At 41.7% G+C, this 14528-nt stretch overlaps 1 protein-coding gene across 2 annotated transcripts in view; it reads left to right on the top strand.

Annotated features, from left to right (window-relative positions):
• Positions 1–14528, top strand: part of gdap1l1 (ganglioside induced differentiation associated protein 1-like 1) — an 88761-nt gene that overhangs the window by 9880 nt on the left and 64353 nt on the right. For both annotated transcript variants that reach the window (XM_063030914.1, XM_063030902.1), the window contains exon 2: positions 8327–8519. In XM_063030914.1, coding sequence (XP_062886984.1) covers positions 8327–8519 — 193 coding nt within the window. The remainder of the gene's footprint in view (positions 1–8326; positions 8520–14528) is intronic.

The following is a 14528-nucleotide window of genomic DNA, read 5'->3' on the forward strand; positions in this document are numbered from 1 at the left end:
CCCCAGGTTGGAAACCCCTGCACAAGATGGTGAAAATGTTTTAAATTGTCCAGAGGTGCAGCAATCACCACAGCATACCCAGCCTTTAATCTGCTCTTATAGAATTGGCATTGATGTGCCTGCTTGGTTGAGTTTCAGGCCAATAGTGATCTTCTTGTAAGCAAGTTGTATGATTTATGCTTAATTTCTGTTTCTCGTGAGAATGCAGCTGATGTGACACTAGGTGCAACTAAGTTTTTCACTGCACCCGTGCATACATGTACTTCTGCATATGACAATGAACTCTATTTTGACTGACTTTTTGACTTTCCTGGATATCAATGGTGAGGCACTCAGCGATGGTTATTCCATTGATTGTCAGGGTAGGTCATTTGACTCATATTGGAGATGGTTATTGCCTGGTTCTTCTGTGGTGTGAATGTTACTTGCCACTTATTGTCACACACCTAATTTTGACTAGGTTCTGTGCTTTCAGACTTGGGTGTATCATTTGCTAAGAAATTGACAATGGATATGAACATAGTTTGATCATCAGCAAACACCTCACTTTTAACCTTATGATATAGGGAACAACATATTGATGAAGCAGCTGAAGATAGTTGGACTTGAAACACTCTCTGTGGAACTCCTGTGGTGAAAGCACTGTTGATGGCAACATTCTTCATCTTGCAGATGATTTGGGTAATAATTAGCAGAATTGGTTATGTTCTGTATTTTGTGGACTCTACTGTTGCAAGTAAACACCAGTGTTTTATTTGTGCTGAAAGGGAGATGGTGCTTGCTCTGGAGCACCGGTTTTCAGTATTACAAGTGGCATGTTGTTCACTCCCATAGTCACTGCTGTTACAGAGCTCTCATCTGTTTCTCGAAATCACACGAAATGAACCAAACTGGCTGGAGACTGGGATTCTGTGAAAGTGGGCTCCTCAGGAGGAAGTCAAGCTGGATCATCTACTTGGTACTTCTGAACATGGTTGTGAATGCTTGAGCACACAGGCTGTCATCACTGGGATTTCCATCACTAGCGTTCAAAGATCAACGTCAAGATCAAAGTACATTTATTATCAAAGAATGCGTAAATTATACAACCTTGAGATTTGTTTGCTTACAGGCAGCCACAAGGCAAGAACTCTACAAGAACTGAATTTAAAAAAATACAGAGCAACACCCAATGTGCAGAGAAAGTGAAAAAAAAAACACAAATCATGCAAACAGTAGAGGTGTCCAACAATATTCCAAACCAAAATATGTCCTTAGATCCAAACTCTGGAGCAGCCCGGAGAAGGCCCAAAGCCTTGGTATCAGCTATCATATTAGCAGGCACAGAGCACAGTAGCTGCGGCAGTCTTCTTAGCCTCAGTGCTATGGAGAGAGGGATGAACATCACGGGAGAGTGAGCGACGTCTTTCCAGTCTAACTGGGCTAACATTGAAATTGTCCAAACAGTATGTTGTATTTGGCACCAGCACAGTGAAACATACTGGGCCTAGACATGCCGCCCAGCGACTTGTTTCAGGCCCAGATTTCACCGCGCAGCCGAAAGCCACTCCTCATTTCTCCAAATCAGCTCTGCACCTTGAGTGATCCAACCTTGCACCCGGGCCAGTTGTATGGGCATTGGAATACATCTGGATTAACTTTTCCTCTCCAAATGGCTCAGTCCGTTTGTGTCGATTCTGCAATGTACCAGCACATTGATCCCTTGAATTCATTGTGCCTTCATTCCCCTTTTTTCTGTGATAATTTACCACAATTTACTTCAGAAAAGGTATTATTAGTAATGTTTTTAGTCAAATTTCTTGCCTGTTGAACTATCACTGAGCTGTCACATGCGTTCGGTAACACCATCTTAAACAGGAAGTTGTTTTAGGGGATATTCTTGGACCTTCCTCCTCCGATTGTACATATTCTAGGCTGTCTGTGGAAATACCAGGTTGATGGGTCAAATAACCTTAATTGCATGATTCTTGAGATTAAAAACTGAACTCAAACTTGTGCAATTGATCTGCTTACTCCAAAAATGCCTAACGAAATATTATATTACTTTTGGAGGTCAGTATAAAATTTACAAGTCAGCGGTTAGTTTATGCAAGATTTGATAATGCAATAGACTTTGCTGAGAGCTTTATTAATCTTTCTGCCTAGTTACCCACTCTACAGACAGTCCCCAGGGTATATCAGAGTTCTATTTCCTGAAAATTGTTCATAACTCAAACCATACACTGAAGTGAACAAAAGCAGCAAACAGTTTGTGAGAAGGGGTCATGCAGACAGCTGTGACAGGAGAGTGAGCAGGCGTGGGAAGATCAGCTGCCAGCCAGCCTCACTGACTCAGTGAGTGAGTCAGTCTGCTCAGTACTCCCAGCTCTACTTGGTTGAGCCAAGTGCAAGATTGGTCTGGATCAGTGGTGAGAGAAGGCACCCAAAAATGTCTCAATTCCATCTGGCAGATGATGCATACAATCCCACCAGCAGCTGGCAAATCCATCCCAAACATTCTTTTGTGTGTACCAGATATCCATGATTCATAAGTCTATAACTTGGGGAAGACCCATAGAGTTATTATTTTTTGTTTTAGGAATTGGTTTATTATTGTCCCATGTACCGAGCTACACTGAAAAGCTTATCTTGCATAGTGTCCGTTAAGACCATAAGATACAGGAGCATTCAGCCCATTGAATCTGCTCCAGTATTTGATCATACCAGATTTATTTTCCTTCTCAACCTCTCTTGCCTTCTCCCTGTTATCATTGACAGCCTTACTAATCAAGAACCTATCAACCTCTGCTTTAAATATACCGAATTACTTGGCCACCAGCCATCTGTAGCAATGAATTCCACAAATTCACTACCCTCTGTCTAAAGCAATTATTCCATTATTCGAAGTTCAAAGTACATTTACTATCAAAGTATGTATACATTATACAACCTTGAGACTCACTTCCTTACAGGCAGCCACAAAACCAAGAATTCCAAAAGAAGCTATTAAAAAAAGACCGTCAAACACCTAATATGCAGAGAGAGAGAGAAAAAAAAAACAAATTGGCCAAACAATAAAAGTAAGCAAATTGCATCAGAACCGGGGTTTTATGAAGGACAAGGCCAAACACCACTGCACTGCAGTTTCAGTTCAGCGCAGAGCCGAGTGACCATTGCAGAGAGAGCAGAACCGGCCCTCACCACCTCAGCTCCAGTCTCAACACCCTAACTTTTTTGATCTGGCCCTGTGCTTAAATCATTCAAAGATCAGGTCGTCCCTCACTCTCCGATCATTCTGGGGCATGAACCCTGCTTCCCCAAGATACAGCCCGTAACCAAACTTTTCAATTCGGCGGCACTAAAATCGATCAAACATCGGAACTTTCCTCGCTCTTGGGGATGCCACGACTCTGTATTGACGCCACCTCCCATGACCATGCCTTGCCTGCGTCTTCATTTGCTTTGCCATCATTTGCTCACCTCTCCATTGTTAGCATTGATCATTATTAATAATGTGTTATTAATAAGGTATATAGTAGTTTCCTTTCTTTTGTTTTTTTTGCCGCCGATAAGTAGTGGTTGGGCATCACCAGTGCCATCTTATTCATACAGACCATGACATGTTATATCAAGGCAGTAAAAGGTAAAACAATAACAGAATGCTATATTATCTCTTTAATGTTTCTCTCAGTTCTTCATCCTAATGAATGCCTATATTTTTGTGATACAGAAATGAGACAGAGCATTAAGACTACACTTACATTAAATATTTGAAGTTTTGAATCAATGCCATGTTTTGAAATTGCAACATCAGAATAAAATTGTTCTTATGTAGCATCCTTCACAATCCAAAAACATCCTAAAGTGCTTGTTAGCTGGTGAAGTATTTTTGGAATGTATAGCTGAAACTTAATTCCCAAGAAAGGAAGCATTGGGAGCACGCAAGGTTTCAAATGAGAAATACATTTTTACAGTTCTATTTCTGGTTTAAATAGAATTGGATGAAGGGCCTGTGATCAGTCAGTTTGGAAGAAGAAAATCAGTGTCACAAGGCTGCCTACCACCATTTCTCAAAAGTCATTCTATTTATGGCCACTGGTCCTGTGAAAACTTTTAACTGACAGTGGGCAGAAAGGTCCCTATCTCTGAGTGAAGTGCAGTTCAACTCTAAGAGGCGTATCCCTGAGTAACAAACTACTCAGCACAACACACTTCTCAGAATCAGTTATCCCTCCTCTCGTAATCAGAATAACTCTAATCATCATCTGTTCTACTCTGAACATCATTCAAAGTCATGAATGTGTGGCAACACTTGTTGCCTGCCCCCAGCACATCCTTGAGAACTTTGGTTGTTCACTGTATGTTTCAAAGGTTTCAAAGGTACATTTAATATCAGAGAAATGTATACAATATACATCCTAAAATGCTCTTTCTTCGCAACCATCCATGAAAACAGAAGAGTGACTCAAAGAATGAACAATAGTTAAATGATAGAACCCCAAAGATCCCCCCAGCTTCCCCCCCTCCCGTGCGTAATCAGCAGCAAGCAACAATCCCCCTCCCCCCACCATCAACCCGCCACCGAGCACTCAAGTGTGAACAAAGCAACAGCAAAGACACAGACTTGCAGTTACCCCAAAGTCTTCGCATTTCACCTGGTATTTGACATACCACAGGACCTCTCTCTCCCTAATAAGGGAGAATGAGATGTCTCCATTTTCACAGCGAGCAGGGAGACATAACAAACAACTCATTGGTTTACGATGTTAAAAGGCCGTTACATTGGTTTTTTTTGAGCCCAAAGATCTGGGCACATAGCCGTAGATATTCTGGCTCGCCTGACGATACACAAGTCTCCTGCCATGACACCGACCTTCGATCCACCCATCTCCAGAGCCCCGAGGCCTCCAAAGCCGAGCTGGACTCTTAGGCTGAGCCCTTGGCGTGCTGAACAACAATGGCTGGTTATGAAACCCTGAGAGCGGGTCCCATTCCCTGCAAAGAACCGTAGTCAGCGTGTAACTCCAGGTCAGGGTCTTCAAAAGAACCCTGAAATGGAAAAATAAAGATATTAAGGATGGAAATAGCACTGTTTCCAAAGATGCAAGCGAAGGAGTCACCGTTTAGCGACATCATCACTCCGCTCCGCCTCCGTCTTCGATATACATGTGATAAATTAAACTGAAACTGAACCTGAATCAGAGTATTACCTCCAACTATTCTCATTCCATAGCCTTTATGTCCTTTTATTCACCGATTTCCCTCAATAAACTATTAACCAATTGACCAGCTCAATCTTATCCACAGGGAAACTCCATCTTCAGTCTAGCAGAGATATTCACTTTATTCTATCCATTACCTCCCCCTCTTTCTGCAACTTCAAATCTACTTGTTTCCTTGTTCCCAGTTCTGATAAAACATTAACACAGTTTCTTTTTTTCACTGATGCTACTTTACCTCTCAAGTATTTTGAGCTTTTCTCTGACTATTTCAGATTTCAAGAACCGATGTTATTATTATTATTATTATTTTCATCATCACAACTCCCCTATAAAGGATATAATATGTAGAAAAACAGAAATTCATGCCCAACCTTTAGAAAAATATTGTTTGCTGCATGAAGACATGACCATTTGGAGAATCTCAACCTATTTGAACTTGCTTTTCATGGCACAGAACTGAATCCACAAATGATCCAATGGTAATAACAACAAAATATGTGAGTTGTCATGTTGACAAAAACATTATATGATTGTTCCAATATTCCACTTGAAGTGAGCTTTCTCTGACTCTGTTACTGGACTGGATGTCATGTGACACAATGCATCCACATGTGAATAGTTTTCTGAATACCTGAAGTAGGTAAAGTGATCTCTAATGGGATTGCTGAAGGTACAACCTGACTGGTAAGTTTCCTTACCTGGAACAAGGAGCCAGAATGGCCACGGTATAAATGATCAAGTTAATTATACTATGCCAAAAGATATTGGGAGGATGTAGTAACATTCTCATTGCATTAATACACTGGTTAATTTTAGTAACAATCTCATTATTTGCAAAGTGCAGTGAAATTGATTATGGGGAGCAAGGACATGGCAGACCAATTGAATAATTACTTTGGTTCTGTCTTCACTAAGGAGGACATAAATAATCTTCCAGAAATAGTAAGGGACAGAGGGTCCAGTGAGATGGAGGAACTGAGCGAAATACATGTTAGTAGGGAAGTGGTGTTAGGTAAATTGAAGGGATTGAAGGCAGATAAATCCCCAGGGCCAGATGGTCTGCATCCCAGAGTGCTTAAGGAAGTGGCCCAAGAAATAGTGGATGCATTAGTGATAATTTTTCAAAACTCGTTAGATTCTGGACTAGTTCCTGAGGATTGGAGGGTGGCTAATGTAACTCCACTTTTTAAAAAAGGAGGGAGAGAGAAACCGGGGAATTATAGGCCGGTTAGCCTAACGTCGGTGGTGGGGAAACTGCTGGAGTCAGTTATCAAGGATGTGATAACAGCACATTTGGAAAGCGGTGAAATGATCGGACAAAGTCAGCATGGATTTGTGAAAGGAAAATCATGTCTGACGAATCTCATAGAATTTTTTGAGGATGTAACTAGTAGAGTGGATAGGGGAGAACCAGTGGATGTGGTATATTTGGATTTTCAAAAGGCTTTTGACAAGGTCCCACACAGGAGATTAGTGTGCAAACTTAAAGCACACGGTATTGGGGGTAAGGTATTGGTGTGGGTGGAGAATTGGTTAGCAGACAGGAAGCAAAGAGTGGGAATAAACGGGACCTTTTCAGAATGGCAGGCGGTGACTAGTGGGGTACCGCAAGGCTCAGTGCTGGGACCCCAGTTGTTTACAATATATATTAATGACTTGGATGAGGGAATTAAATGCAGCATCTCCAAGTTTGCGGATGACACGAAGCTGGGTGGCAGTGTTAGCAGTGAGGAGGATGCTAAGAGGATGCAGGGTGACTTGGATAGGTTGGGTGAGTGGGCAAACTCATGGCAGATGCAATTTAATGTGGATAAATGTGAAGTTATCCACTTTGGTGGCAAAAATAGGAAAACAGATTATTATCTGAATGGTGGCCGATTAGGAAAAGGGGAGGTGCAACGAGACCTGGGTGTCATTATACACCAGTCATTGAAAGTGGGCATGCAGGTACAGCAGGCGGTGAAAAAGGCGAACGGTATGCTGGCATTTATAGCGAGAGGATTCGAGTACAGGAGCAGGGAGGTACTACTGCAGTTGTACAAGGCCTTGGTGAGACCACACCTGGAGTATTGTGTGCAGTTTTGGTCCCCTAATCTGAGGAAAGACATCTTTGCCATAGAGGGAGTACAAAGAAGGTTCACCAGATTGATTCCTCGGATGGCAGGTCTTTCATATGAAGAAAGACTGGATGAACTGGGCTTGTACTCGTTGGAATTTAGAAGATTGAGGGGGGATCTGATTGAAACGTATAAGATCCTAAAGGGATTGGACAGGCTAGATGCGGGAAGATTGTTCCCGATGTTGGGAAGGTCTAGAACGAGGGGTCACAGTTTGAGGATAGAGGGGAAGCCTTTTAGGACCGAGGTTAGGAAAAACTTCTTCACACAGAGAGTGGTGAATCTGTGGAATTCTCTGCCACAGCAAACTGTTGAGGCCAGTTCATTAGCTATGTTTAAAAGGAAGTTAGATATGGCCCTTGTGGCTACAGGGGTCAGGGGGTATGGAGGGAAGGCTGGGTTCTGAGTTGGATGATCAGCCATGATCATAATAAATGGCGGTGCAGGCTCGAAGGGCCGAATGGCCTACTCCTGCACCTATTTTCTATGTTTCTATGTTTCTATGAAACAGCTAATCTTTACTTGGTCTTTACAATCACAAATTTGCTATTTGTCTCAAAAATAAAGCCCACTGTGCCATTAATAACCTTCTTATGATACACATGTTAGCCATGCAAATTAATGTATTCAGACTATCCAAGATGCTTCCTGTAGAAATTAGCCCTGTGCAATATTTGCACAACGTATTATTTATCACAGCATGAAATATGAATCAAAATCAGAATTCATTACTAATGCAAGTTATTTTTATTCAAACCAATGCCATGGAAAGGACCCAGGGACTGAAGCTGCAACAGTAGCTGGACTGTGGTTAAAAAGAATCACTGAAACCACTAGTAGAAATAATGGGATGTATGAGACAGGTTTTTGGGAAGTCTCTAAAATCTTCAGTAAATACGTGCTATCAAATCTAAATATACATCCCCTCTCTTCACCATTAGTTCGGTATTGATTTTCATTTGTTTTCTATAATTAACAAGCCATCTGAAAACTGCCTCTTCGTTTCAGGTTCGTTTACTGATTGCAGAGAAAGGCGTGCTGTGTGATGAACGTGACGTCAGTTTACCATTAACTGAACATAAAGAACCATGGTTTATGCGGCTGAATTTAGGTGAAGAAGTGCCGGTGATAATCCATGGGGACAATATCATTAGTGACTACAACCAAATTATTGATTATCTGGAGAAGACCTTTGTGGGAGGTAAATTTTCATTACTCCTCATTACATGAGAGCATTTAAAAGGTAGAACACAAAATATCATTTTTATTCTACTAATAATACATGTAATAAATACAGTTTGGAGAAGGAACGGGAAGGGATACAGTAACAACATTGGCATTGGTCTGAAATATCCTTACCATTAGCTGATGGCCCAGTGAAGAGCTGACAGCCAAGTGTTCTTTGTTGGTCAGCCTATCCTTAGCTTCCCCTGCCAGCGCATTGTACCACAGAGGTTTCAAAATTACTGGTGTCAACTAACTTCTTGCTCTGTTACGTGGTTAAGACATGTAGGAAATCATCCCCCTGCATTTGTAAAGCACTTATACTGTATATACAATACATTTGCAGGAAATTAGGTAGTTTGCCTTTTGCTAGAAGTTTTTATTAAATATAGTCAGTCATGTGTGAATAATTGGCCAGTGATATCACAAGTTACATTTTAATTCATACTTGACAAAGTCAACAGGAATCTTTGAACTCAGATTGTTAATAAATGTTGATTCCGTTTTCCCTGAAAACAAAATTAGGGATGATATGAAGAGAGAATAGCGTTGCGATCAATTTGATCAAATGTACATTAAGTGTTTCCTGAAAAAGTGCTTGTTTCCAGAAAGTAGGTGAGAAGGAGTGTACTATTTGGTACAAGTAATTTGTGTGCCTCCATCTGATGTTATCTAAAATGAATATTTACGCTGCCTGACCTGCTGAGTTCCTCCATCATTTTGTGTGTGTTGCTCTGTATATCCAGCATCTGCAGAATCTCTTGTGTTTACAAGTTGTATCTACAGTGCCTATTCTGGTATCTGTCCCCCACTTTTCCTTCGCTACATCGACGACTGCATTGGCGCTGCTTCCTGCACGCATGCAGAACTCGTTAACTTTATTAACTTTGCCTCCAACTTTCACCCTGCCCTCAAGTTTACCTGGTCCATTTCTGACACCTCCCTCCCCTTTCTAGATCTTTCTGTCTCTGTCTCTGGAGACAGCTTATCCACTGATGTCTACTATAAGCCTACTGACTCTCACAACTATCTGGACTATTCCTCTTCTCACCCTGTCTCTTGAAAAAACGCCATCCCCTTCTCGCAATTCCTCCGTCTCCGCCGCATCTGCTCTCAGGATGAGGCTTTTCATTCTAGGACGAGGGAGATGTCTTCATTTTTTAAAGAAAGGGGCTTCCCTTCCTCCACTATCAACTCTGCTCTTAAACGCATCTCCCCCATTTCACGTACATCTGCTCTCATTCCATCCTCCCACCACCCCACTAGGAATATGGTTCCCCTGGTCCTCACCTACCACCCCACCAGCCTCCGGGTCCAACATATTATTCTCCGTAACTTCCGCCACCTCCAACGGGATCCCACCACTAAGCATATCTTTCCCTCCCCGCCTCTCTCTGCATTCCGCAGGGATCGCTCCCTACACAACTCCCTTGTCCATTCGTCCCCCCCATCCCTCCCCACTGATCTCCCTCCTGGCACTTATCCGTGTAAGCGGAACAAGTGCTACACATGCCCTTACACTTCCTCCCTTACCACCATTCAGGGCCCCAAACAGTCCTTCCAGGTGAGGCATCACTTCACCTGTGAGTCGACTGGGGTGATATACTGCGTCCGGTGCTCCCGATGTGGCCTTTTATATATTGGTGAGACCCGACGCAGACTGGGAGACCACTTTGCTGAACATCTACGCTCTGTCCGCCAGAGAAAGCAGGATCTCCCAGTGGCCACACATTTTAATTCCACATCCCATTCCCATTCTGACATGTCTATCCACGGCCTCCTCTACTGTAAAGATGAAGCCACACTCAGGTTGGAGGAACAACACCTTATATTCCGTCTGGGTAGCCTCCAACCTGATGGCATGAACATTGACTTCTCTAACTTCCGCTAGGCCCCACCTCCCCCTCGTACCCCATCTGTTACTCTTTTTAATGCACTCATTCTTTCTCTCACTCTCCTTTTTCTCCCTCTGTCCCTCTGAATATACCTCTTGCCCATCCTCTGGGTCACCCCCCCCGTCTTTCTTCCCGGACCTCCTGTCCCATGATCCTCTCGTATCCCCTTCTACCTATCACCTGTCCAGCTCTCGGCTCCATCCCTCCCCCTCCTGTCTTCTCCTATCATTTTGCATCTCCCCCTCCCCCTCCAGCTTTCAAATCCCTTACTCACTCTTCCTTCAGTTAGTCCTGACGAAGGGTCTCGGCCTGAAACGTCGACTGCACCTCTTCCTATAGATGCTGCCTGGCCTGCTGCGTTCACCAGCAACTTTGATGTATGTTGCTTGAATTTCCAGCATCTGCAGAATTCCTGTTGTTTGTATCTACAGTAACGCTTTTACTCACTGTGACTGATCTCCACACTTGGACTCAGTCTGGAGTAGAGCAGTGGACTAGGACTGAAATCAGCACCTCTGTGGTGCAGGGTACAGGCACTGACTGATATCAGAAATGCATTGATTCACGTACAACTCACTGGTGGATGTCTACCATGCCAAGGCTAAATATGGGGATATTGCAGGCCAACACCTCTCTTATGGCTAACAAAGGCCCCTGAAAACCACTCTGTATTTCCCTTAATAACAAAGGATACACCTAGTCAGGTGGGTGATACCCAAGGGTTTATCCAACTTTATGCGTTTGAACACCTCCAATACCTCCTCATTTGTAGCGCTGATATACTACTCCAGGAGCTCTTCTTTAAACCTACTAGCTTCCATATCCTTTTCCACAGTAAATATAGAGAAGTATTCATTTAAGACTTTGACTATTTCCTATGGTTCTTCTTATACTTTACCACACTGATTCGTAAAGGGGTCTGTACTTTCACTCAACACACACAAAATGCTGGAGGAACTCAGCAGGCTATTTTTTGCTCTTAATATACTTAAAGAATATCTTAGGGCTTACCTAGTTTATCTACCAGGTATATCTCATGACCCCTTTTTTAACTTAACTTCTTATAATCCTCAAGGGACTAGCTTGATTCAGCTGCCTCCTTTTTGCTGACCAGACTCTTAATATCTCTTAACAACAAATGTTTGCAAATCTTGCTGGCCCTAAACTCTTCCTATTTCATGTTAGAAAACCTCCCACTTGCCAGACATACCTTCGCCTGCAAGTGATCTTTCCCAGTCAACTTTTGCGAATTCCTATCTGAATTATCATCAAAATTAGTCTTTCCCCAATGTAAGACTTCAACTTGAGGTCCAGTCATATTTTTTTCATTACTGTCCTAAAACTAATGGAATTATGATCACAGTTCCCAAAGTACTCCCCTACTGACACATCAACCACTTGTCCAGCCTTATTCCCTAAGAGGAGGTAAAATGTTGTCCTTTCTCTAATAGTGCCATCTACATAATTGCTTCAGAAAAATTTCCTGGACAAACTTAACAAATTCTGCTTTACCTACTCCTTTAGTACTATGGCAGTGTCAGTCAATATTAGGGAAGTGAAAATCACTTACTATCAAAACTCTATTATTCCCATACTCACCTGTAATTTCCCTAGAAATTTGCTTCTCTAATTCCTGGTGACTATTGGAGGGCTTTTATTATAATCCTGTCAATGTGATCAACTCTTTCTTATTTTGAAGTTTTCCCATATGACCTTACTGGATGTTCCCCAGGGATATCCTTTCTAAATTCTGCCATGATGGTCTTCTTCTCTCACCCCCAACTCGGACAAACTGGAAGAACTGATACATTGGAAAATTGAGCTACCAGTCTTGCCCATCCCTCCATCATATTTCAGTAATAGCTATAATTTCACAATCCTCTGCACGAATCCATTGCTCTGAGTTTAATTATTTGACTTGTGAGGCAACGTAGATGAATGCAGAGCATATCCTGGATTACAGTAAGTATAGCTTGGCCTATCAGACATACCACACTCCCAGTTCTGCCCTTACCTTTTGCACTTGCTTGATCTAACTTCAATATTTACTTCAGCTTTCATATCTATTAGAGTACTAGTTTGGGTCCCAAATACTCCCTTTCAACCAACCAAATCAAAATCATAAATTATAATGTATCAATTTCTAATAGTCAACCAATAAGAGTTCCATCAAACAGGAAGCTTGGGAATTTGTTCCTACGGTTTATTGACAAAATATCTATAAAGGCAGATTTAGCAGTGGATTTGGTTAAAAGCCAAATCTGGATATGATTCAGCCCACCATCAACACTTATTTGCATTCCCTAACCCTTACCTCCAGTCCTGCAACACACATAAAATGCAGGAGGAACTCAGCAGGCCAGCTGTATCTATGGGAAAAAAGTACAGTCGACCATTTTGGGTTGTCACCCTTCAGCAGGACTGGAAAAAAAAGGGTGAGGAGTAGGTCATTTTGAGTGTGTTGCCTGCATTTCCAGCATCTGCAGATTTTCTCTTCTTTGTCTCCAATCCAGACATCTCAGGTCCCCCCCAGCCACACTTTTTTTGATGCTGTAAAATCAATTAAATTGGAGGCTTGAATACCATAGCAATCTGGAAAGTCTTAATGAGACAGTAAACAGCAACTAGAACTCAGGCCGTGGATTCTGGATTCTGCCTTTATGTTGCTATGATGGCTTTTGATATTAATCTACTGCAGAGTTAAACAACTTCTCAAAAATCACCCAAGACAGAAGCTTTCTTCAGGGTTTTTAATGAGATCTTATGTGTGAAACTGGAGAAAGTTAAGTAAAATACATATTAAATTCAATACAGAATTGTTGCATGCAGGAATACACCAACACTGCCAATTATTCTCACAATCGGTGTTAACCAAGATAATACGCACACGCTGTACTCCATAACTATACCATGTAAACAAGAGTAAACACGTGATGCAACAATATCTCAATAATAATAAACAATAAACATAATACTTCCTTTAAAATATATCTACTAATTGTTTAGCAATATTAACATAAACTTAAGGCTCACAGATACTGCTGTTTCAAGGGCAAATAAAGAAAGGATGAAAATAGATGTCTTTACACTGTGTGCTTTAAATTGAATCCAAATTAATCCGCACTTTAAATGATATAAAAAACGCTTACATACAGGAAGTGATATTCAGACAAAACAAACTGCACCTCTAGAAGCTAGAGTACTCCCCTCTCTGGCATCCAGAGGATGTCAAGCTAAACTACTAAAACTAAAAATCAAATTCTCATTTAATTGATTCTTTGGCAAAAGAAGGATAGTTTCGGAGCCTGATTTTGAAAGCAGTCTTACTACACAGTCTTCAACTATTCTCACTTAAAAGCACCAGCCTTGATGACATACTTACTCATGGCCATGTCTAATGAGCAGAGTGGTTACATGGTTCTCACCCAGAATGACAATTTGGTAAGTTAGCTCTGAAGTGAATCATGACTTCTTTATCCATCCTCCAATTAGCTTGGAGACCCTCTTACGGCATGATCAGACAGGTTGAGATCAGTAGGAAAATAGTTACGTTGGTGTTTCTCGGTTGATTGCCTGATATGCTAGATCCTATTATGTAAATAAGCATAGAATCTCTTTGTTTCATTAAATGTATAACAGAGCACAACCGTGTTGTCGGTAAAAAACTTGGTATCATCTAGTTCTGTGTGCAGCTCTTTGTTATCATCATGTCATCTTAACTGCTAGAACAGCAGCACTGTTCAAGTCTTCCTATGCTATGATTTGGTTTGGGAGCAAGCTTTGCTTTGTCCAGGATGAAACCAACTCCACCATATCCAGCAGCGTTTGTGACCTTCAGGTATGCAACAGCAGCAACAGCTTCAGTGACACATCATAGAAGATGCAGAACTCTTTCTTTTGAACTGTAGATAGCGGTATTGTTGTGTAGGTTCTTAGAATCTTCAAATAGTAAAGATCCTGAAGGGAAGAACAGCACTGCTACAATGCTTGTGTGTCTTTTTAGAGAGTGGGACATCTCATCCACAAGTGTCTGAGGTCAACTCTCTTAACAAGAAGTGTGTCTGGATGCTGACTGGAGCAGCAAATCCAAG

This window comes from Mobula hypostoma, chromosome 2 (assembly GCF_963921235.1).
Source record: "Mobula hypostoma chromosome 2, sMobHyp1.1, whole genome shotgun sequence".
Lineage (NCBI taxonomy): Eukaryota > Metazoa > Chordata > Chondrichthyes > Myliobatiformes > Myliobatidae > Mobula > Mobula hypostoma.